Raw genomic sequence first — 25529 nt, 5'->3', positions numbered from 1 at the left:
TCTGGTGGAGGACTGTATGGGACGCTCGGGATCCAACCGCGGTCTGTCCTAGGCTAGCGTGCACAAGGCAGACGCCTTACCTCTTGCACCACCACTCCGGCCCCTTCCTTGGGAAATTTTTCATGGAAGATTATGAGTAAATCAAAGAAAATTTCATTTTTTATAAATAGATGTATAGATATACAATATTAAAAAGGCTGAGGACCTGAGCCAGAGTGATAGCACAGCAGTAGGGTGTTTGCCTTGCATGCTGCCGACCTGTGATGGACCTGGGTTCAATCCCATATGGTCCCTTGAGCCGACCAGGTGTGATTTTTGAGTGCAGAGCCAGGAGTAACCCTTAGTGCCACCGGGTGTGGCCCCAAAACAAAACAACAAAAAAGCATGAGGACCTCCAATGTCTAGGACTGGGAAGTAGCTGAGTAGATGGTGCCTGTGCTTGGCTCTGGCTGACTGGAAGTGTGGCCCTTAGCTGCACACAAACCCACTGATGAGAGCCCCAAGAACAGAAGCTCAGTGTATGGACACATGAATAACAATGGTCTAGAGAAGTGCAGCTGCATGGAGAATTTGAAGGGAGGCACCAGATTGTGTGTGCAGTTTACGAAATGGTGTTTCTGTCTTATTTTTCCCACTCCTTTATATTTGTAAATATGGAAATTTTGATCTTGTGCTTCACATCTTGCAATTTAGGATGGGCTGAAAAGCAGTAGAATGGGTCATGGCTGGCATACCTGAGGGCCTGCTCTCTGTGAGATGTGAGGTTACCAAGTCTAGGTTTTAGAGGAGTCAGGTTTTTGTGGTTGTTTTCAGACATAATAAGGTTCTAACTAGCACTTTCATTTTTCCAGATCATAATTTTACTTTACCCTGGGGAGTAAGTAGAAAAGAATGACACTATAACAGTAATGTCAATATAAATAATTTTTAAGACTAGCGATACTGAGAGGAATAGATGCATCCTGTCACTCTTTAACTTTATGTGCCAGCAGGCTCCCTTGAATTCACCTCGAGCAGCGTGATAGTTACCAGGCAGAACTCCATCAGCCAGGCTGCCTTTCCAGTGACTGGCTGGCAAGATAACCTTTTGGAGAATTGGCGGTTCCTTTCCCCAAACAAGTCAAAGACCACAACATCTGTGTGTGAAGTTGTGATGTTGGCCCAACCGATGTTTAAATGTTTAAATGTCTTCAGTGTAGCTACTGGAGAAATGTTCAGGTCCTTTAAGCAACAGTCACCACCACTCCAGGACTTCACATTCAGGCCTTTCCCTTTTGAACTTCAAAGTCCAAAAGGAAACCTATGTAATGGATTCGTCTCCTTTTCCTCCTCTTTTTCCTGTCGGTTTTGGCAGACAGCAGTACTTAGGGTTTACTCCTGGATTTGTACTCAGACATCACCCGTGGTGAATTTGGAGGATCATATGGGATGCCAGGGTTTGAACCTGGGTTAGCCGTGTTCAAAGCAAGTACTCTATCCTCTCTATTATCTCTGGCCCTGATTTTGGCTTCTTAATTCTCCTCTTAGGGCTTTAAGAAATAAAGGGCTCCTTGTTCCTAATCATCTCCTCCTCTCCCTTCTAGAAAGGTTTAGGGAAGACGAAGATGAGTCCACAGTGTTGAAGTTTGCAGTCTGGTGGCTCTTCTCTGTGATAAAAGCCCATTAGAGGTTCCAGCGTGGGGACCCCTAGAAACATGCATCCTAGAGATGAGATCAGATCCACCTTTTGACTCCAGAGTCTGCTTCTCCTGTGGGGTGGCTAACAGAAGAAAAATGAAAGGAAGAGTGATGTAATAGTGACAGGAAAAGTACAGAAAGAGGGACGGGAAGTTAAAGTGATGGAGGATAGCACAGTGACGCGGTATGATAGGGCAACATGACAGTAGAGTGGCAGAAAAATGACTTTTAGCATGAGAACAGAAAGGACAGAAGGGGACAAAGTGATAGCAGTGACAGGAGAGTGACATAGTGATGAGAGGGTGACAGAGCAACAATAGAACCAGTTTTAGGAGGGACAGTTGGTGTAACAAGGACAGCGCCAAGTGTCCTCTCCTGGCAAAGGGAGCTGTGTTGTCATTGGACTTCTTTCATCCACCAGCTTCTGCCCTTCCAGGTATGTGTCTCTGGCTGTTATGTGAGCTGATCCTGATCTTAGGTCTGTCCCTGAGTCCTTGAGCCTGTGTGTCCCAGTCTCCATGACAGGGACAGAACTAGTAGCACACAGCAGGCAGAGACTGATGGTGCTAGGCCTGTGGTAGGGCCCAAGTCACATGGGCCTGAAACCATTGCTTGTTTTTCTTTAAAGGTTAAGCTGTTCTGACATTTAACTCTGAATGTTAGTGTTATGGACAGAAAGACGAGAGAAGGATGAAGTCGGCATTGCATGAATCAGTATAATTTTACCCATTATCTTTGTCAGTGCATTTTGTGAAACACTTCCATGCTTCCTGAAAACTGGATACTTATATACATCATGACAACAGTTTTCCCTAGAAGTAATCAGTGTAGGAGCAGAATATCGGGGATGGAGAAAGAGAGAAAAAATGATGAAACATTGCTACTTACTATAAATTATTTAAGTGAGCCATATAGAGGCTTGGAAATGAAATACATTTTCTGCAAGGGTAGTAGTTTCTGTCCTACTTTCAATCAACAACCTTTCTTTCTATGATCTAACTACATAGGTTATAGTTATACAAATGAGTAGTGGCATCTTAGAAAAAGAAAGAATGCAATGCTTTGTGATCAGAGAGATATTAACTGACATAGAATTTGCTACTTCTGTGTAAATCATTGGTTATGAATTTGAAAACAGTATTCTATTTACATAATGAACCCAATCACTATTAATCTTTCTTTAAAATAAACAGTTCTTAGGAACTGGAGAAAGAGGATAACACAGGGAGTAAGGTACTGTCCTTGCACATGGCTGACCTGGGTTCAATCTCCCGCATCCTTTATGGTTTTCTGAACCCACCAGGAGAGATTCCTGAATGTAGAACCAAGAGTAACCCCTGAGCATTGCTGGGTGTGGTCCCAAAACCAAAGCAACAGTTCTTAGAGAAAAAAGTAAAGCTTGCTTAATTTACATTAAATTTTTGATTTTAAAGAATTTATATAGTAAAATTATCTTGCATACTTGTAGACACCTGTAGTTAATTCTTAGATCACTCCCTGCCTTTCCTTTTTTCCTCTCCTCTTTTTTGATTATAAAAACCCACCCAGGCTTGATTAGGGATCTATCTAGATCTAATTAACATCAGTACTTTTTTTTTTGGGGGGGGCAGGGTCACACCTGGTGACGCTCAGGGGTTACTCCTGGCTCTGTGCTCAGAAGTTGCTCCTGACAGGCTCAGAGGACCATATGGGATGCCAGGATTCTAACCAGGTTTCGTCCTGTATTGGCCACGTGCAAGGCAAACGCCTTATCACTGTGCTATCTCTCTGGCCCCTAAATAAGTACTCTTAACTATGTTAAGCCTACCCCTGAGGTGAATTGCCTTTGTTCTTTTTTTAACTTTGGCTAATAAAAGATAGCAGGGAGATCCAGGGAGAGCTGGCTCCTTTCTATCCAAGATTCTGCTCAACCCCCTGGCCCTATGCTCTTTCTCCCATGAATCCCTGTTTTTTGTGCAACAGCCCTTGCTGTTGACCCATCCATTTCAGGGTCAGAACGAATACAACGAATTGCAAGAAGCCCATATATACTCTCCTCATATAAATCCTTAATTGAATTTTCAAGCCTCATCTTTTACCTGTAGGAAGTAGGGCCTTCAACCATCTGCTTATGATCCCCTCAGGATGTAGATGAGATGACTTTGCTGTTTGTTGTCTGCCATTGTCCTCTCCTTGTGGATGTGCTGATCTGTGGATGACAGTCTCTGCCTGTGGCATCTCGAAGAGTGATCTCGGAAGGTGTGTGGAGTGAGAAGCAGGTGCTTGCCTACCATCTCAGAGATAGATGTGAAGCCTACACACCTGTGCTGAAAGTCTGTTTTCCCCCATATCGGCAGCAGACTGAGTTGTTTCTGTTTTGGCCACATCAGTCTCAGCCTTGGAGCAAACATGGAATAGCCTTGATGCCATTACCAGGAGAAAGGGAGTGACAGGCCTGCAGAATCTGGGATCACTTTTATCCCTTTCCCAGATTCAGTGGAAATAGGATGGCCCTTCAGTCAGTGGGGCCCCACATCTCTACAGTTTCCTGGGTTGCCACTGACCTCCATCATTGACATCAGGCAGTAATAGTCCCTTCAGATCCCCTGAGAACAAATGTGTGGGAGGTCTCACACTAGGTGTCCTCTATACAGAGTATGGATGTATATCAAGGCCACAGAAGAATAAGGTGGGAAGTTAGGGCATCAAGTGAAATAAGTTTATCTTGGTGTTGAGAGAACCTAGTGACCCTCAGCCTCCTTCCTGCCTTTTCTCTCTCCCACCACCTGTGTGCCAGCCTGCACCCTCCCTCTACTTGATTGCTCATGCTCATTTCTCTGCCTACTCTTCTCTACTAGCTCTCCTCCTGGGAAGGGAAGAGGTGGGCTGCAGAGCTCTCACACCTGAAGGGTGACTCGTCTCATCCTTATCATTGCTCATTTTATAAAACATTTCAACTCTGCCTCACAGGTCTCTTGATATTCCAGTGCAGGCAATGTGCTGTGCTGTATAACTCCCTGCTTTACAGGAGGAAGGAGAGAAAGCACATTTGACATTTGTGTGGCTGAACAGAGTAGGGCTGGTCACTTGCCCTTAATGCCAAAAAACAGGCACCAGCAGGAAGAAGAGTAGGTAATTGTCATTGCGTATGATCTGACACCCTCTCTCCCTCTCCCCCCCAACTGTGCTCAGGGCTTACTCCTGACTCTGACTGTGCTTAAGATCACTCCTGGCAGTGCCAGGGATTAAACCTGGGTCAGCTGTGTACAAGATAAATGCCTTATCTATTAGACTATCTCTATGGACCATTGGACCTAATTGGACCATTTTAACAAGTTCATAGGTTGTTATTGTCCCAGTATTGGACACATATAATACCATCAACTGAGCCCTTTGGTATGAAGATGGGCATTATGTTGTTCTATGCATCCATGCCTCTTTGAACATAGAGTAAATTTTGCCCTAGACTCTAGGCAGGGCAGGGGTCCTCAAACTTTTTAAACAGGGGGTCAGTTCACTGTCCTCAGACCATTGGAGGGTCTGACTATAGTAAAAACAAAACTTATGAACGAATTCTTATACACACTGCATATATCTTATTTTGCAATGAAGAAACAAAACAGATACAAATACAATATGTGGCCTGTGGGCCATAGTTTGAGGACCACTGCCCTAGAGACTCTGAAGTGTGTGTGGAGTTGGTAGGCATGGTCTCTGGGAACAGCCGGAGACAACTCCTGAGCTGCTCCAGAGCCCCTCCATCGTAGTTTGTGCTGAGTTGATTCTAGGTTGCCCAGAAGTTATTTCAGAAATGAGTGCCAGGGCTCGGAGAGATAGTGCAGCGGTGTTTGCCTGGCAAGCAGCCGATCCAGGACCAAAGGTGGTTGATTCAAATCCCGGTGTCCCATATGGTCCCCCGTGCCTGCCAGGAGCTATTTCTGAGCAGACAGCCAGGAGTAACCCCGGGTGTGGCCCAAAAAAACAAAAACAAACAAACAAAAAAAAAAAACAAAACAGAAATGAGTGCCAGTCTCCTCAGACTCATACTTGAAACACAGCTTGGCAGGTGTAAAGCCCTGATTCACCATGTTCTCCTTCAATGCCCTTCCTGCTCTGATGCCTCGATGCTTTGTTGTCAGTACTTCGTGGGACAGCTGCTGCTTCCTGCTCCCACTCCCTAAGAAACCCAACTGTTTCTGCAAATCAGGAAATTACCCGGATGTGTCTGTTCCCACCTCCTCCTGCACACCCACTAAATCATCTTGGTTTTTTTTTCCCCTACCATTTTAATTCCCTTTTGTTTTCAATTTCTGGACATTTCTCTGGGCATATACCTGGCTGGGCCCCTTTTCTACTGTATGCTGTGTCCAGCATTGGTTTATCATTACCAACATACTCTTCTTCTACACACTCAGCATTTATCAAGCCTCCCCCTGGCCATCATCTTTCATTTCTGCTGTTCTTTTACTGAAGTAGACTCGCTCATGGCTCTGCTGTTGTTTTGTAGACAACACCAGACTTTCTATTGAAGAGTAATGGATGCTCAGCTCTTATTTTGCTGCTTTAATATTGCTAATACTTCCTTTTACTCCTTGAACCACAATCCAGTACATGGCTATGTCTGCAAACACATTCTGGTCCTGGCTGCTTCCCGCTCTGTAGATTTTCTGCGTGCTCACCAGTACCTGTTTCCTTGCAACCTGTATTTAGGTGAATCAGAGTCCTTACCACTTTAGACCCACATTGTTGTTCATGAAATGTCTACTTCTCTGTCCAATGAATCCTGTGTTTTTATGGGCTCTATGTCTTGAACATACGCTGCGTTTGCCTTAATCTTTTCGGGTACCCACTTTACCTGGCGGGCTTCCTAAGCTCCCTGTCCCTTGGAACCTCTAAACTCTGAGGAAGTTTCTCACTTCTGTTTCTTCATCTACCCTTTCTCCCATCAGGAACATCTCCCCTGCTTGCACCCTTGCTGCCTCTCCCTCTGCTTTTCTGGGCACTATTCTCCGGCTCGGCATTGAGGTGCTACACTTTGTAATGAGCTTGCACCCAGGCGTGTGGCTGTGTGGGCCTGCTGTGCACGTCTGTTGGAACATGTGTTGGGTACTCAGCAGAGTGAGAAGGAAATCTGCTTTCCACAGCTTTCTACCATCGGAACAGTTTTCTAGTGATGACTAGTATCTTCAGTTCTTCTCCTTCCAAGGCTTTTCTACACAGCACTGGGGGCAGAGTCCCAGGACCATAGTGGGTTGGGTCGGATGTGTGTGGTCAGTTCATGAGCAGACCTTCGCCTGGCATAGTGAAGGGGGATATGACCAGTCTCTTGTTGGGACATACCTGCTTTGGAGGCCAGTTTTAGGAGGGACTTGCCTGCCAATCGGTCAGCCTTCCCACTTCCTGGACACTTGTGAAGTATTAGGATAACTACTGGCCACCCACATGGTACTGAGCCCCACGTGACGGCTCCCTGGTGTCCAGCATCACCTACTAAAGAGCTCAGCACACCTGCTCAAACATGTGCCTTCATGCCCCTTCGCCGCTTCAGCATAAATCCTGTGCCCATTATTAGACACCTCGGCCTCGACCCTGTGTGCCCCTTAAATGCCTCAGCCCTAGACCCTATGAGCCTGTGCACCCCTTAGGCGCCTCAGCCGTGTGTGCCTGCACGCACGCTCCTTAGATGCCTTGACTTTGAACACTCTGTCACCTGTTGGATGGATCCTTGCTCTGCAGGGAAGCTTGCTGGTATGTCAAGGCATCGTAAATAAGAGTAGAGCCACTGTCTCACCCACTTCTGGTGGTCACATATGCTCAGTGCCCAAGGTCCACTCCAGGGAGCCGTTTTCTGTTTTGTTGGGGCCCCAACACAAACTCGCATCCACACACGCCCAAGCATTCTCTGTCAGCAATGGAGTAGCCTGTATGCTTTCCTCTGTTCCTCATGGTGCCCAGCCCTGCTGGTGTCTGGCCAACCCGCTGAATGTGCTGTTTGTGGGTAGGGTGGATTTTACATGTGTACAGGCTCTCCTCACAGGCCTCAGCCCACCCTACAGTTCAGGTCACCCCACAGTCACACTCCAAAGTATCGACCTCCACAGCCAGCTCAGTCCTTGCTGTCTCTGGCCCCATCCCCTCATACTGTTCTCTCTCCCCATAGGCATCGCCTCCATGACGGTGCCCGTATACATCGCTGAGGTCTCCCCACCCAGCCTCCGTGGTCGCTTTGTCACCGTCAACACCCTGTTCATCACGGGCGGGCAGTTCTTCGCCAGTGTGGTGGACGGCGCCTTCAGCTCTCTCCCTGAGGACGGCTGGAGGTGTGTATGTGTGGACCGGGGCGTAGATGGGCCCCCCCAGAGCTGCCCACTACTGTGTGTAATGTGGGATCACACCTTGTCCCTGTGGGTATTCCTTGGGTCATGCTGACACTCACCCTGCAGTGAAGACACCTTCACAGCAGTCGATAGGTGCAAAAGGGCTTGGATTTGATCTTCTGAGTGACAGGCTCTACAGGAGCTGAAGCCAGAATAAACACCTTTAAATTTGAGAAGCTACTTTCTGGCCCAAGATCTAACTGTTAGCTTTTACATAGCTATTCAATATCTAAACAAAATGTCCAAATTAGTCCTTTATCACTGGATTTGTTTAAGCAAAAGAAATGAGGAAACATTTTTTTTAAATTGCCTTAAAATGAAAGCAAGCTGGGTTGAAAAGAGTACAGGATGGCAAAAACAACCCCATCTCCTGTACCACATAAAGTCCCTGAGCACTGCCAAGGGTGATATCTGAGTATCCAGACAGGAATAAGCATGGAGCTCTGTTGTATGTGATTTTGCCTCCCCCCCCCCCAAAAAAAAATTAGAGAAAGCTATGTATATATTAAAACTTGAAGTTGTGTGGACTCTGGATTTTGAGATCATGCTCTATAACATTTATAGTGCCAACTTGGGAAAGTGCTTGAGTAGGATGTTTACCCTTCTCTTCTTTGAGAGCCAGTGATGACTGTGTCAGGAGCTTTATTCCACAGAACTAGAACACTAGCAACAGGTCAGTTGTTATCAGAACCTGCTACCTTAAGTAGACAATTTTGTACTCGAGTGCCAATGAAGTGCTTTCTTATTGCTGGAGTAACACTGCAAGAGGTACACACAGGGCATGAAACTCGGGATGGGCAACATAACGGCACCGATTTGCAATATAGTTGCTGAAGGGACATCGAGAGAAAGAGAGAGAGAGAGAGAGAGAGAGAGAGAGAGAGAGAGAGAGAGAGAGAGAGAGAGACAGGGGAGAGAGAAGAGAGAGAAACTGAAGACATTCATGGTAGTCAAGGGTGTTGTACATTGTATGACTAAAACTCAATCATGAACAACTTTGTAACTGTATCTCATAGTGATCCAATTAAAGAATTTATTTATATATAAAAAAAGAAATGACATTGAAAGGCATAGAAACATTGGTCTAGAAAAGGGGTATGGTCTAACTTTGTCATTGTGAGTGCAGTGGCGAGCATAGACTGTTCTTCCTACAGACCCTGTTCTTCCTGAGAACAGATGACAGCTCAGAGGTGCTGCTTTTTCAGAAGGCTCTAAGGAAGTGACTTTTCCATGTGTAAGATGAGGCTCATGGGTGACAGGGCAGAGGCCTGCAGACAACTGCATATGGCAGCTGTGGGGAGGACAGGAGGAAGCCAGGAAAGCGTTGATTCCAGCCTTCATTTACTCTGACCACCATGCAGAGACCCAAGTGAAAATGAAACTGGGAGGGCATAGGGAACACCCATGTCTGGCCAGTGCCATCATTGCAGGAATCCAGGCACGCCCACAACTGTGGCCTCCGCTGGTGTTTTACTGTCTTCTCCCTCTTCAGACATTTGGGGGGGGGGGGCTTTGTGCAGCAACAGTAGTGATACCCTTGTATCGGTTGTAAAGAATCCTCCTCAAAGAAAGTAGTATGTTGTGTTTGTTTTTTAGTATCAAACATCCTAGGGAAAGCAGGCCTGGAATTTTCAATGGTGTTTCTTTCACACATACCTGTACTCACTATCCCTTAACTCACTGGGTTCCATTGTTTTAGTAATTTGTTCCGTACTTATTTTTCTTCTGATTCTTGTTGCCTCTGTCATGTTATAACCATGTCACATTCCTACCCCCATCCTACTAGTGTATGCTGGGCATTTGCAAGAGTGCCAAAGACATTCCCTTGGGCCCTAGCCCAAATCTGAACAGGCTACAGTATATGCTGCTTAGCCCAGTTTATAGATGAAAGTGTTCAGGGAAGTTATATACTTGCCTGGCTGATCTGCACTGATTTTTCCTTGAAATCTGATATTTGCCAGTTCAAAAATTTCAAGAGTGGGCTTGGAGCCAAAAAGCAAGACAAAAGTGAAACATTTGTTGAAGTCTTTTAAGAATGAGTGTCTGGAGGCAGGCACAACCTGCCTCCAGTAGTCAGAATAGGCAGAAGTAGTCAGAATAGGCATTATATTCCCCATGTACAAGTCCCTCTACCAATGTTCCCCTAATGGCTGAGCACTATGGAATATACAGTCTTCTTGGAAGTCGCCTAAGTCTTATTGGATAATTTGAATGTGTGCACTGTTTGGGAAAGGTTGGATTTTTAGAGGTTTTAATGGTTTCCCTGTCTCCCCTACTTTGTTCTCCTGTGATGGGAAGGCTTTCATGGGGTATATGGTTACTAGCACGTAGGTAGTTTCTATTTTGACCCTCTGCTCAAATACTATAGTTGGTGAGTCATTTTGTTATGCAATACTGACCAAGAAACAAGCTGGCTCTGTAGGTATAAGAGGACAAGGGGACCAGCTAGTTTATTTTATATTCAAACCTGACCAGGCTAATGACAGAAAGGTTGAGCCACACAGAGATTATAGGCAGTATTGTTCAGGGGCACATTTTCTGGTTGGCTCATCCTGTTACAAGTATTAACAGATAATTTCCTAGTTTATTGTTGTGGTGACTAGTTATCTCTCACCAAACTCTGCTTTATTACTAGGGAGTAATTTGTTTCTAGAAACAAAGATTTCTGTTTATAATCACAGTAGCTCCATAATTCTTAGCCTATAGCTTGTATATGGAAGAGTCATATAATTTGAAAAGCAGAATTAGGAGAGTAGGGCACTTGTCTTGCATGGGGTGAACTTGGGTTTGATCCCCAGCACCACATATAGTCCCCTAATCCAGTGAGGAATGATCTTTGAGCATGGATTCAGGAGTAAGTCCTGAGTGTAACTCTACCCTGGATTTAGGTGTAGCTACCTGAGACCCACCCATTTCTGGGAGGGGTCTTGGGAACCAGATATTATGTGTGACCTTACCTGCAAGACCCCGCCCATTCCTGGGAGGGGTCTTGGAAAAGGTAGATAAGCCTTTGAGCCAGGGGATTAGGGGTTTCTGCCCTGTTGGGCTCTCTGGCTTTTGGGTCTTTGACCAGCATGGAGGTCTAAGGAAGATGGCTGAAAGGAATTAAGATGCATGGTAGCTAAGAATGGCTAAATGCTTGAAAGGTTATGAGATAGGCCACACACATGTGGTGAATAGGGCATGAATAAAGTTGATGCTTCCTGATGCCTGTCTCTGGATGAGTCTGATTCCACCGTTCATCTGGGCCTGGGACCCACCGGCTGGATGGGGGTTGCGGAGCCACGTGGCAGGGGATGGCATCCACTTCCATCCAGCCCCATCTTTAATTATTTGATTCTACACTGAGCATTGCCAGGTGTAACCCCCAAACAAACAAAAATAATTAAGAACAAGAGGTAGTCGTGTTTATGTGCCTTATTTTAAGTACTAACAATTTAATCATATCAATTTGAAGTCTTAAAGTTTTGAACAGCACATTTTTAAAATTTAGTACATTTTCTTTCTTTCTTTCTTTTTTTTTTTTGGTTTTTGGGCCACACCCAGCGGTGCTCAAGAGTTACTCCTGGCTGTCTGCTCAGAAATAGCTCCTGGCAGGCACGGGGGACCATATGGGACACCGGGATTTGAACCAACCACCTTTGGTCCTGGATCGGCTGCTTGCAAGGCAAACGCCATTGTGCTATCTCTCCGGGCCCTTTAGTAATTTTCTTGTCAAACAAATGTCAAGCACTCTGGGTACTTAGCCTCTTGCTTGTATGTGGATGTTTTCTACCTTGAAAGATTTGTCTTGGGCCCGGAGAGATAGCACAGCGGCGTTTGCCTTGCAAGCAGCCGATCCAGGACCAAAGGTGGTTGGTTCGAATCCCGGTGTCCCATATAGTCCCCTGGGCCTGCCAGGAGCTATTTCTGAGCAGACAGCCAGGAGTAACCCCTGAGTACCGCCGGGTGTGGCCCAAAAACCAAAAAAAAAAAAAAGAAAAAGAAAGATTTGTCCCTTGCTATGTAGAGTGTCTCATGTTTATATATCTGGAAGTGTTCTTTCTCTTTTTTTACACAGATCATTACTGGGAAACAGAAATTGCTTATTTGTTCTCACTTGTTTTTAAACTTGAAGGAGTTTAAACTTGAAGGTGCACATTGATTTTTCCTTGTAGACCTTCAGAAAGACTGTGGTGTCTCTTTTAACAAACCCCCCCAACCCTTCCCTCCCCTGTATCAGTTGTGCCTGCTATAGGTCATCAAATTAAGGTAGCAGTCCTCATAGCAGAGGGAAGTTAATTTAATACCCTGAGCCTCAACCTGGAAGTTTCTTTTCTTTGGAAATGGAGTTGTGGGCCATGGATTGATACTTGAATAAAAATGGTCAAATTATTGTAACTGCAGCAAGTGGCTAAACATAGCATTAACTTTTTGCATATAAGTTTTTGCATCAAGTAGGAATATAGAAGAGTCATAGTTTCTGTTTTTTGAGCATCAAAGCAATGTTTTGTTACTGACATGTAGCTATTGTCATTATTTTATAAACCCAGGCATAGGAGTCTTGTGGTAACGCAGATGTTCATGAAGAAAAAGTCAGAACGCACAGGAATGTAAACCAATGCAATTGAGTAACCACAGTCAGTTTTAGAATGTAAGAAATAGTGTACAGAAGTGGTATGAGGGGTAGAGTTTGTGCTTTTTAAAGGGAGTATCTGTCTCAGCCCTAAAAAGGCAATAATGGTAAATGTCACAGGCAAGTTCTAGGACAGGAGTTAGGATTATTAACACAGTACTATTGGTGTTCATTCCTGAACTTCAGTGGTGGGCTCAGAACTTTAACATAATTTCAGGAAATGTTTGTTGGATAGAGTTCAATAGTAACTTAGATCACAAGAATTTTTTTTGTTTTTTGTTTTTTGGGTCACACCGGCAACGCTCAGGGGTTACTCCTGGCTCTATGCTCAGAAATCACTCCTGGCAGGCTCGGGGGACCATATGGGATGCCAGGATTCGAAACACCGACTTCCTGCATGCAAGGCAAACCCATTACCTTTATGCTATCTCTACGGCCCCAGATTACAAGAATTTAATCTTAGCTTTCCAAGCAAACATAGTAAAAATATATTTCAGTGACCTTTTAAAAAAGTTATGAACTAGAGGATTATTAATTGCAAATACTTTTGATTTCAGAGTAGAATATTTCATTGTTATATATGAAAAGATGCCAGTTTGGAACTGTAGTTTTGAAGAATAAAGCATAGTATTTGCATGTATATGATATTCTAACTTAATTTAACACAGACATGATCTGTAACTCATCAGCAAGTGGATGTGAGCAGAATGCAAACTAGAAGAGCAAGGCTGGCACTAGAATACCAGATCTTCAATTTAATCTTGGTCCTTTTCTGTTTATTACAAGACAGTATTGGATATTAGAAGAGAACATTGGTAAAAACTCAGTTGTATTTGGTGCAGGGTTTTAGGCCATCCAGCTAATATTAGTGTTTCCCAAAAATTCAACTAATTTCTTAACAAAAATAATATAGCTAATAAGTATACACTAGTGTATATTCAAAATAGTAACTAGGAATTAAGGTAGAGTGGAGATTTTATTTGCAAAATACTTCTTTTGACAACGTGAGATTGAAAGAGAATCGGAAATCATACTATAAAACAACTAGGAGCACATTATCTAAGTGTTGATGGTGTCTAAGCACTGTGTGCTTCTTGAGGGAGATTCTGGCAGAGCTCAGAGCTGAAGAGCTATGCAGACATCTGCAGTTTGTTTTTAATATAACATATTTAAGCACTACGCTGCTCTGAGGGTTTTCCTGTTACAGCCTACTGCAATTAAAACCATCCATCATAGATAGGCCTCTTGCACCTTATGCAAGGCACTTTCATCTGGTTTGGGATTTTGAGGCAGAAGAACTGGGGACGGGGGTGGAGGGGGCCGACTAGAAATGGAAAATGAACACAAAGGATCTGATGCCCTTCCTCACCTGGGCACAGTTCCTTGGTGTGGGCAGGAGGTGGCAGAGAGATTGGAAAACTAAATGTGAGAGCAATAACTTGAATTCTCTCAGGCTTCACAGAGAGCATCTTAAACTCACCACATTCTTGAGTCACCTATTTTTGCTTCCATTTAAAAAACGATCTTCTCATTTCCTGTATTTTTCCTGTGTGTTAAAAAATAAAACTTGACGGTCTTCAGTACAAAGGTGATATTTTTCTTGAGTAATATTTTCTTATTTGGATGTATTCAAGAGAACCACCTGCTCCCTCTAACACATACATCCTGTGGCAGGTGGGTATGCTGGTAAGAGTGATGGGGTCACAGGCTAGGACTGACAGGTGCAAGCCCCTTTGCCCAGATGTCTTTAAAATGATGTCTTTAAAAATGAGGCAGTGGTTGTTCGTGTTCTCTTTATAAAACTTCTCAGATTATCAATGGATCAACAAATACTAATGATTGTTTGACTGTTATAAGAACCAGGCTACCTAATGTAAACCCCATGCTAATATCTCTATTTAAAATGGGAGAACGAGGGTCTGCTTGCAAGTCTGAGATACATAGCATGTGACAATTTTGTAAGCCACTGCATTTAAATAAAGTTTAAAAACTGTCTTGGGAATTTAAATGCAGAGTATTCTGTGAGCTTCCTTTGGCCTGCCAGCAGTGCTGTTTCATATTCATTACAAGTGCTCCTCTAGAGTCAGCATCACATGGACTATGGGGCCCCGAAGAAGAAAGGTAGTAGGAGAAGGGAAGAAGCAAGGAATTCCTTTTTTCCTATTCCTGTATAGCTGCTTTTTTTCTTTCTTTTAAATAATGGCAATACAGGGGGCCGAAGAGATAGCACAACAGTAAGGCGCTTGACTTGCAAGCAGCCAATCGAGGATGGACGGTGATTCAAATCCAGGAGTTCCATATGGTCCCCCGTGCCTGCTGGGAGTGATTTCTGAGCACAGAGCCAGGAGTAACAACTAGGCAACAGATAAGCCTTTTAACTCCTTTAAGAGAAGCAATATATGTAATAAAAAGTTCACTACTTGTAATAAAAATCATGTTTAGTGAGGCAGCAAACATACCTTAAGAGGAGGTCAGAATGTGTGTGTGTGTGTGTGTGTGTGTGTGTGTGTGTGTGTGTGTGTGTGTGTGTGTGTGTGTGAGGGGCCGAGGGAGACCTATTCATGTTTGGAATGACAGGTTTAAACACTGAACAATACTGTGTGTGAGATGTTTGCAGAACTGCAATAAAGTATTGTAGGAGTGGCGCTGGGATATTCTGTTAGTATGGAATATATACATATATGAAGAGAGCTACTTTATATCATTTTTATAAATAAAAGCAAGTCCTATTGTGTGCCCAATATTTTATTATTGTGCTAGGTACAAAGCTAAAAATGCTTTAGGACAATAGGACAGTGAAGTTTATAGTACAAAAAGTAGTGACATGAATTGAGTTAAAGCCTGTTACATGGATGGTGCATTGTTAGTTTTATATGCAAAACTCCATATGAGGGCCCGGAGAGATAGCACAACGGTGTCTGCCTTGCAAGCAGCCAATCCAGGACCTAAGGTGGTTGATTCGAATCCTGGTGCCCCATATGGTCCCCCGTGCCTGCCAGGAGCTATTTCTGAGCAGACAGCCAGGAGTAACTCCTGAGCACCGCTAGGTGTGACCCAAAAACCAAAAAAAAAAAACCAAAAAAAAAAAAAAAAAAAAACCTTCATATGATTTTTTAATGCTGTAGGGCCAGGGGTCTTCAAACTATGGCCCGCGGGCCACATATTGTATTTATTCCCATTTTGTTTCTTCACTTCTAAATAAGATATATGCAGTGTGCATAGAAATTTGTTCATAATTTTTGTTTTTACTATAATCTGGCCCTCCAACAGTCTGAAGGACAGTGAACTGGCCCCCTGTTTTGAAAGTTTGAGGACCCCTGGCTAGGCCATATGATTCATTGTGTCAGCCTTTCATAAACACTTTTCTTCATAAACATTTTTAGATATTTTTTGTTTTGTATATAGTTTTGGCTTGTGTTTGGAGGAGATACTCTATACCCATATTACAGTACTGCATTTTGACCTTTTTTAAGAATGAAAATGGAATTTTTTGGCAAATAGTGTATTGTATTTCTCAGAACACTCTGAAGTTCTCAGGGTCGTACACTTGGGCCAGGCATTTCTTAGGAGAGTGCCTTTGAACTGTGTTAGTCGTGTGATTGTGCCTTGACTCCTGAGGAAAGGTGAATATGGTTATTGGGTAACTAGAATTGGCTTTCTGACTCTGCCATACAACACACCCAGAAATTTGAAACAGTAGGAAATACTAGAATATACTAGATTCATGGATGTTCCAGTTGAAATAGACTCAGAGTTATCTAAACTGTCAATGAAAAAAAGATGGAGAGGGACCAGGCATGTGATTTAGGAATAAATGTACTCCTCACTTGCAGGAGATTCTTAGTTCAATCCTCTGTGATATAAAAGTGAATAAGTACAGATGTGTGTAGTATATGTATATATATTTTATATACAAATATATATATATAATATATACATTTTTTTAAAAAATGGAGACCTGGAAATGTTTTTAAGAGTCAATATCCTGGAGTAAAGAAGACACAAAGTTAGTTTGCCAATTGTTAAGAATAGGCATTCAAGAATCCGGAGACAACGCAGATGCCCAACAATAGATGCGTGGTTAAAGAAACTGTGGTACATATGCACAATGGATTACTATGCAGCTGTCAGGAAAAATGAAGGAATAAAATTTTCCTATGTATAAATAGACATGGAAACTATTATGCTGAGTGAAATGAGTCAGAGGGAGAGAGATAGACACAGAATAGTCTCACTTATCTGTGAAACTTAAGAAAAATAAAATACAGTATTATAATAATACCCAGAGACAACAGAGATGATATTTGAAAGGACTAGCCCATGATATGAAGCTTACCACAAATACTGGTGACTGCAGTTAGAAAAATTACTACACCAACTACTCTCATGATAATAGTGGTGAGTGAAAGAAATAGAATTCCTGTTTGGAGGACAGGCAGGGACTGAGGGAGGTGGGAGATTGGGGGCATTGGTGGTGGGAAGGTTACACTGGTGAAGGGGGCTGTATTTTTTTTATAACTAAAACCCAACTAGAAACATGTTTGTAATCATGGTGTTTTTAAATAAAGATATTAATAAAAATGTTTTTCTGGAAAAAAAAAATGAATAGGCATTCAAGGATAGCAAATAACTTGAAGCAACCTCAGAAGTTTTTCCCTGTTTTAGTTTACTTGAAAGATGGTAATTCACTTTCCAGAAAGCCTCTGGGCTTGTCCCCTCCAAAGTTAGAGAGTAAATGTGATACCTAAGGGCAAAATGAGGTGTTAACTGCCCACGAATAAGCAGAAGTCCAGTGAAGAACTGTACCAGGGTTTTATTTCCATGGAAAGAATGTCTGTTCTTTAATGGGCCACAGCCAGGCTGGGGTGCTGGGCTTGGGAAGTTTGGATGAGACTGGAAGCCAGGACCTTACTTCTGCAGGGTAACCCAGGTCCAGAGATGATTGTTTAATTAGACACAGAGTTTGGGCTCAGTTGCATTGCAAATTGTGGACTGCAGAGTCCCATATATGCTATTATTATCCACCATGTTTGGTTCAGCATGCATATGTGTGATTACTGTGATTTTTTTTCCACCTTTTCATTGTAGGTTTATATGAAAGAGAAATTGGATTTCTCTATTTCAACAGTAGAAAATATCCTTTCCCCTGGTCAGATACAATAAAAACAGAATTACTTTTACAGAGTAAACATTATTGTTCCCAAAGTGTTTGGCACAAAACTGTTATACAACTTACGCTGCTGAGACCAGTTTGATGACACTCGTGGGTTTCTTTGCAGGTACATGTTGGGGCTAGCAGCCATTCCTGCCGTGATACAGTTCTTTGGCTTCCTCTTTTTACCTGAAAGTCCTCGGTGGCTCATTCAGAAAGGTCAGACTCAGAAGGCCCGGCGGATTCTGTCTCAGATGCGTGGTAACCAGACCATCGATGAGGAATATGACAGCATCAAAAACAACATTGAAGAGGAGGAGAAAGAGGTCGGCTCAGGTGAGTAGCAGGTTAACAGCCTGAAGGAATCAAGCATCTTGGGTTTATGGAAAAGCCACAGGCCTTTTAGTCCTGTCTGGTCTCAGCATGTGGCAGTTTTATGTGTGCAGCCAAACTAAACTAAACATATTTTGATTTTAAAAACAACATAATGGGGCCTGGAGAGATAGCACAGTGGCGTTTGCCTTGCAAGCAGCTGATCCAGGACCAAAGGTGGTTGGTTCGAATCCTGGTGTCCCATATGGTCCCCCGTGCCTGCCAGGAGCTGTTTCTGAGCAGTCAGCCAGGAGTAACCCCTGAGCACTGCCGGGTGTGGCCCAAAAACCAAAAAAAAAAAACCAAAACAAACAAACAAACAAACAAAAAAAAACATAATGATGTTCTGAAAGAATGAAGAAAATTCCTCTGTAATAGTTTTATTATTATGGAATCACTGTGTAAGTTTGACTTGCTCAGGATATCATTATTTGGTGTGGAAGGGTATTTTAAGTCTATTTACATGTATACATTTTACAAAAATACAAATTATTGACTCTTGTGTTAGCTGAAAAGATATAGCGTGAACTTTTATTAAAATATATGTTTATTATAAGTCAATTTTGTATTGATTAATTTAATGAATTAATTCCATTAATTTACATACTGATTATTTTAAGGACAGGAATATGTCCATATGCTGTTTTTTGAATAATTTGGGGCTTTTCTATTTTCATGGAAATGTTTAGTTACCTTATTGACCTTATACCAAATCAGACCCCCAGAGAACTGGGGTTTCTAGTTAATTTGTTGGCAACTTTGGAGAAGGAAGGCAGGGATTGTACTTTCTGGGGATAGCTCACAGACCTATGGAGTTCATGAGATGTCTGCCTGTACCTCTGATGGCCTGTTATCAACTGACAGATGACTTTAAACCTCTGTCTACACTTGACTGGTGACTCAGATGAAAATGTGGACCTAGATTAGTTTTCATGTGGAGAAGCTATTGTGTCACATCCTTGCTCAAGGGATGAGGCATGACCACTCATCTGTCTTGCCACTCAGAAGTCAAGTAATAGTTGGTACCTGCCAGCTGTGTTATCCTATACCTGCTCCAGTTAACCTGGGCAGGAGCAGAACCAGTATGGGGTGTTATATTTTCCTGCCAGAGCAAGGCCTCTCCCAGGCACCTGTCCTGAGGGTAGGCATTTTTTACAGACTCTAGGAGGCACTTCTTACAGATTCTGGGCAGAAGCAGAACTAGTATGGGATGGGATACTTTCCTGCCAGAGCAAGGCCTCTCCCAGGCACCTGTCCTGAGGATAGGCATTTTTTACAGATTCTAGGAGGCACTTCTTACAGATTCTGGGCAGGAGTTTATGTCTGGATTGTTTCCAGGTGATTTAATACATAATATAGTGAAGAGAATTTTGTTTTAACAAAAGCATCACTTTTACTGAGTTCAACATTGTGTTAATTTTTAATTATTACTTTAAACTGTATTTAAATCATAAATAACTTCCTTAATATACTTGTCCAAATTCCTCTTGACAGTTAGCTTGAATGTAATATGAGGCTCTTGTTAATCAGATCCCCTAAGACCTACATACACTAATGTGTGATTAGAGAAACTGCTAAAGTATTCTTAAGTTAGATGCTATTTAAAGCTTAAAAGTTAAAATGCCAACTTAATTAAAAATTTTTTCTTGCTGAGATCAGAGAGGTAATACAGGATTTAAGATGCTTGGTTTACATGCAGCTGGCCCTTGTCCAATCCTCAGCATCACATGGTCCCCTAAGCTTCACTAGATATAGCCTTGACAGTCCCTGAACACTGCCACTCTGGCCTTGTTGAGCACCACCGGGTGTGATCCTAGACCAGGGGTCCTCAAACTTTTTAAACAGGGGGCTAGTTCACTGTCCCTCAGACCATTGGAGGGTCTGACTGTAGTAAAAACAAAACTTATGAACGAATTCTTATGCACACTGCGTATATCTTATTTTGCAATGAAGAAACAAAACAGATACAAATACAGTATGTGGCCCTCGGGCCATAGTTTGAGGACCACTGTTAGACCCTGAGCAGCACTCAGTGACAGTGAATAATGTCTGACACTGCAAGAAGCATTACATCCTTTGGCCCTTGCTTTGAACTTCCAACCTGAATGGCCAAGAATATCTTCCCCTACAATGAAATGGAATGAAATGATCAAAACCGAGCTGAGCCAAACCAAACCTTACCTGCTTAGGAATGCTGTTACACTGGTTTATCCCAAAACTCCACTTTGACTCCTTAGAACTTTGCTGACTGGTCTACCCATACTATTGTGATTACACACCATGTTTGGTTTTGTGACTCTTCGGCTATAGTCACAGTCTTCTAATGAAATGGATTTTCTTTTTTAAGAACAATTATTTACTGAAATTCTTTTAATTGAAATTCTGTGTTTTACAGTACTGTTCATTGTGGTATATATACACACAATGGAATACTATGCAACACTAAGAAAGAGCAAAATTATAGAATTTGTAGTAACAGGGATGGAATTAGAGGATATTTGCTGAGTGAAGTCAGTCAGAAGAAAAGGGATAGGTAACAAATGGAATTTCTTAGATATCTGGGTAAATAAAGTTGCAGTTGCTGACATCTGCTTTTGTTTTCCTTTTCCTTAACCCTCTTGATTTATATGGCACTGAACCAGGAGCTCCTGTTTTAAAGTGTGTGCCCTTGATCACTGACCCATCTCCCTGGCCCCAGCTTTCCTGACTGTAGAAGACATCTCTAGTCACAGAATTCCCAGAACTACCTTATGTGCATATTTCACACAGTTTTTAAAAGCACTAAGAATATCCAATGAGTCTTGGGTTAGTATCAGAAATGTTGCCAGTAAAAGTTTATAACTTGTCCATTGCTGGGCCTGTGTTTTTTGTTTTTGTTTGTTTGGGCCACACCTAACAATGCTCAGATTTACTCCTGGCTCCATGCTCAGAAATTACTCCTGGCAAGCCTAAGTACCATATGGGATATTGGGGATCAAACCCGGGTTGGCCACATGCAAGGCAAATACTCTACCCGCCGTGTTATCGCTCCAGCCCTGGCCTGAGCTCACAACTTGCTGATGTGAAAGCTGACCTGTTTTGTACAAGTTCAGAATGACTGAGTACTATGCTGAAAGCTGAGTAATGTGTGCCAAGCTAAGGCCATATTACTTTGGTTTAGAAGTGAGAAGTTGGACTGTGGCCGAGGATGTTCTCCTTAGGAATGAATTGCATCACTTTGAGGTATCCAGGAACTGTTCAGAGTCTTGGAACAACAAAATTGAGGCCAGAGCTGTTTTTGTTCTGGTGCATCATATTCTCTTAGGAAGGAGGGGCCGGTGATCAGATCAGCATGGACAGAATTTCTGCGATGAGGATGTCTGCCCAGGACAGGTGTGTCAATGTGACTGCAATCCTGGTAGGTGTGTATGTCTGAGTTCCTGTCAGCCTCCTGGGCCTCTTCATCTCGAGTCTTCACAGTTATGTGCAGCATTCTTAGCATCAGATGAGTAGGGGCAGACCTAAGGGTCTGGGCATTGGCTTTCTGGAGAGGACACACAGATGGGTTTTTAGGTTCCACCTGGATACTTAACAGCCAATGAGCCAGGTTAGAGCTAGATGGGCTTCCATGATTCTGCATGCATTTTCTTTGTTATTTCACACGTTCATCACTGCTTCCCTTTCCTAGGAGCTGTGCTTCATTTGGCAGGCTGCACCTTGGGTTTCTCTTGCACCCATCTACTCAGCTTCCTCTTGACCACCCACTTGGCCATCTGTGCAGTAATCCATTTGGCCATTCACTCAGTGTGGTTGGAGAAGCTGTGCTTGTGGTCTCACCTGGGCATGTCAGGCACATAACAATGAATTTTTCATGACCCTGAGGACTCTCTCTTGCAGAAGAGAGAAAAATCCATAACAGGGCTCAGCAGATGTTTCGGGGGTGCAGGGCTTGAGTAAGCCATACAGATGCCCCTACCTTTAACCCTTGACATCTCCTTTTCCATTCCTTTCCAGTACAGGGAAGCTCCTAGTATGGTTGAGATCAGGAGAAACTCAATAGGAATGTGATTGGCCCTTGGGCTTCAATGTGAGGGGCATCAGGTGGATTGGTGGGAAAGGTAAGGTAGGAAATTTCTTTTCCTTCAGTGAACATTCATTAGTGCTTTTGCTAATGAGTGCTATATGCATGTATGTGTAACTGCACAGAAGAGGAAAGCAAGAATTTTGTGTACTTAGTCTGAAAGAAGCCCTATTTTTCATAGTGTGTTCTTAATTAGCAAATCTTTCATGTCTAAGGTTTAAAAACAAAAAACCTATGTGCTGAGGGATATAACAACTGCAAGAATTTATAAAAATGATACTGATTTCTCCCAAATGTTCTTGGGTAGTTTACTTTTCCTTTGCTTTCCTTTTGATGTATTGTAAAGGAATTTGTTCAGTGGTGAATTGTGTTACAGGTGTAATGTGTAATCTCTTTATATAAAATTGTGTTGGACTGGGAGGTGACTCAAAGGGCTGGAGTGCATGCTCTGTGGGGAGGAGTCCCAATTTCAACTCCCGACACATGATTCTTGAGGATAGCTTTATCTACCCCCAAAGAAAATTGATAGTAAATAAAATAGTGTCCTGACAAGGGCCCATTTCTAGGCTATGATCTCTGAGCCTGCTTTTGGCCAGAGCTGAAGGGCTGGAGGACCCGAGCTGGCCTTTCCTGCTGAATAATCCCACTTTGTTCTCTAGAAACCTGCACTGCCTCTGTACTACGATGCTTCCTAGGACTTCGTGAAAAAGAATTTCTGAAAGTGATTTTGATTTGATTTCTTGCAAAGTTGGAAGACTGCTTCATTCTAAGCCAGAGTTCCATTTTAAGGAGTAATTTGAACCTATTTGGGTTTATTAACGTGCCACCACTTCTCTTCTTCCTCTGTTTTTTTTTTTCTTTCAGTTTTGCTAAAAGTAATGGAACGAGTCTTTAATAGAAAAGCATAAAGCAGTAACAACGATAAAGTGATCCATTCCTTGCCTACTAGCTTTTCAAATCAAGACAAGCATCCCAGCATGTTGGGAATGAACACAAGCTACCTTTTCAGACTTGGCATATTTTAGGGTTATCTTGTGAGAAGGGGGTTTAGTCAGAGGCATTGGGATGAAGGGAGACTGACAGGCTTCCATGGCTCTCGGTGTTCCCTCAGGAATGAGTGTATTCTATGTCAGTTGCTGGATGTTGATTTTTGCTTCAGGCAGCAGAACAGTAAGTGAATCAGATTCACCCACCATCCAGCCCGCTTCCCCTGTGAATCACATCAGCTAGTGTCATTAGGGGAGAGTATCAATCTGAGGTGTGCTTCAGTTCCCAACACCCTCAGGCCCTAGAGCAGCAGTTTCATCTAGTGAAATATATGTGCTTCTTAGTTTGACACAGGTCACCTATTCTCTGGAGAAGCATGTACTGGAAAGGAAACACAGGGGAGTAGCCTTGGTCACTGGAGAATGTGGGAGCCCGAGGGGAACACTCTAGTGGGCCTGTGACAGATCTAGTGACAGGTTTTTGCCGAAGGAAAGAATGGAAAGATTCCAAATTAGCCCCAATATCTAGGGACTATTCACTCGCTACTTGGTCAATGGAACCTACCTTCAGTGCTCCCCTAGTTTTGGAGGGATTGCAGGTTGCTAGTGGTAAGGGTTGAGTATGAAATGCTAGGATTGGACTTAGTACCTGCAAAAACCCAGAAGAACATAGGGGAGAATTTGGAGCAGGACATCTGGAGGTAGCCTCGGGGTGATGTGGCCCTGCAGTGATACTGCAAACCTGAGCGCCCAGCTTGATCTGTTTCTCTTGTACTTGCTGGGCCTTGTCTTGAAGCAGGTTTTCCTCTTCCCTTTCCATCTGACTGTGTCAGCCCTCAGGAGTCCCTCTGGAGCTTTGTTTGCAGCTCTGTGGAGGTGGGATTGACACTGTAATGGACTGTAGAATCGATGGATTTGCATCTGTGTCCCTGACAACCCTGCAGGAGCATGTCTCATACTCTTCAATCCTGTCCTTTACCTTCTGAGCCCTTGCATAACCACCTTTTTCCTGACTGTTTTATACTGGAGTCTTTCAGCTTAGCTTTTGCAGTACTTATGTGGCTGGGTATTCGTACTGGTTTTTGATTTAGCTGAATGGATTCTGCATGAGGAAAGTGTGTCTTCCTCAGATGTCAGATGCGATGAAAGTTTTGTGATTCTCCTTCAGCCCCTTCTCATGTTGTACATCCGTGTGGAGTCCAGTCATGTTAGTCACCAGATCTTCTTTCGCCTGTCTTTTTTCCTTTCCATTCAGCTCAGTGTGTAGCTGATCTCCTGTGGCTGCTGTAATTCCTACAAGCCCAGTAGCTTACATAGTGCAAATGAGTTTCACTGTTAGGTGCCCACAAGCTGGAGACGGTTCTGTGGTTAGAACTGGATGCAAACAAAAATGTCACGCTCTGGAACACAGTGTGCCCTTCGTCTCCCCCACCCCCACCCCCAGCACCCCCATCTGCTCCTCTTAGGGAATGATGTTTCCTCAGGTCAACCTAGTGTGGCATCTTTAGACAATGGAGAGGGGCCCTCGGGTTTCAGGCCTCTATTGTTTTATGTATGTCACATCTCATGTTTCTAATCAGCATAGTTGTTTTGGTTTATATTATATCAGATTTGTGTTTAAAGAAATATTAAAAAAATTAAGTGAATTTATGTACAAAATCTTTATCTACAAAAATGCTTTTAGGTGGGCCCGGAGAGATAGCACAGCGGCGTTTGCCTTGCAAGCAGCCGATCCAGGACCAAAGGTGGTTGGTTGGAATCCTGGTGTCCCATATGGTCCCCCGTGCCTGCCAGGAGCTATTTCTGAGCAGACAGCCAGGAGTGACCCCTGAGCACTGCCGGGTGTGACCCAAAAACCAAAATAAAAAAATGCTTTTAGGTGTAGCATGGTCTTGACATCTTAAAATTCCACTTACATCCAATCTACTATTACTTGATTGGTTTCTTCCTGCCTTAATGTTTTGTGATTAATGCCTGCTTGCATTTGCATAGTCAGTTTTACTGCCTAATCAAGCTAAATTTATGATTTCACTGAAAGAAAAGTCTTTAATTTTGTTTTTGCAGAATCAGATATATAGATGCTGCTACTGAGACTTATCTGTAAAGAGGGAAAAAAATCTAATAAAGGAACTGTGTGGGGCTGTCAGTGCTTCTTTGGGGCAGGAAATCCCAAACCAAAAGTGCCCGTGGTACAGGTATTTTAGAAACTAGCAAATAAGCATCATCCTCTGTCTCTGTTCTTAGCTTGATAGTTGAACAAGTTTAACTTCATCCTAATCTGTCATAATTTTCCTGGTTTCTCTACCCTCAA

The 25529-nt window shown here is 43.0% G+C and overlaps 1 protein-coding gene across 1 annotated transcript in view; it reads left to right on the top strand.

Annotated features, from left to right (window-relative positions):
- SLC2A13 (solute carrier family 2 member 13) overlaps window positions 1-25529 on the top strand; it is a 67507-nt gene that overhangs the window by 9980 nt on the left and 31998 nt on the right. The window contains exons 2-3 of the mRNA XM_049783811.1: window positions 7817-7976; window positions 17928-18136. Of these exons, the coding sequence (XP_049639768.1) occupies window positions 7817-7976; window positions 17928-18136 (369 nt within the window). The remainder of the gene's footprint in view (window positions 1-7816; window positions 7977-17927; window positions 18137-25529) is intronic.

The sequence above is a fragment of the Suncus etruscus genome, chromosome 11, assembly GCF_024139225.1.
Source record: "Suncus etruscus isolate mSunEtr1 chromosome 11, mSunEtr1.pri.cur, whole genome shotgun sequence".
Taxonomy (NCBI): domain Eukaryota; kingdom Metazoa; phylum Chordata; class Mammalia; order Eulipotyphla; family Soricidae; genus Suncus; species Suncus etruscus.
Note: the sequence above shows the minus strand (reverse complement) of the source record. Positions and strands in the feature narration are given on the sequence as shown.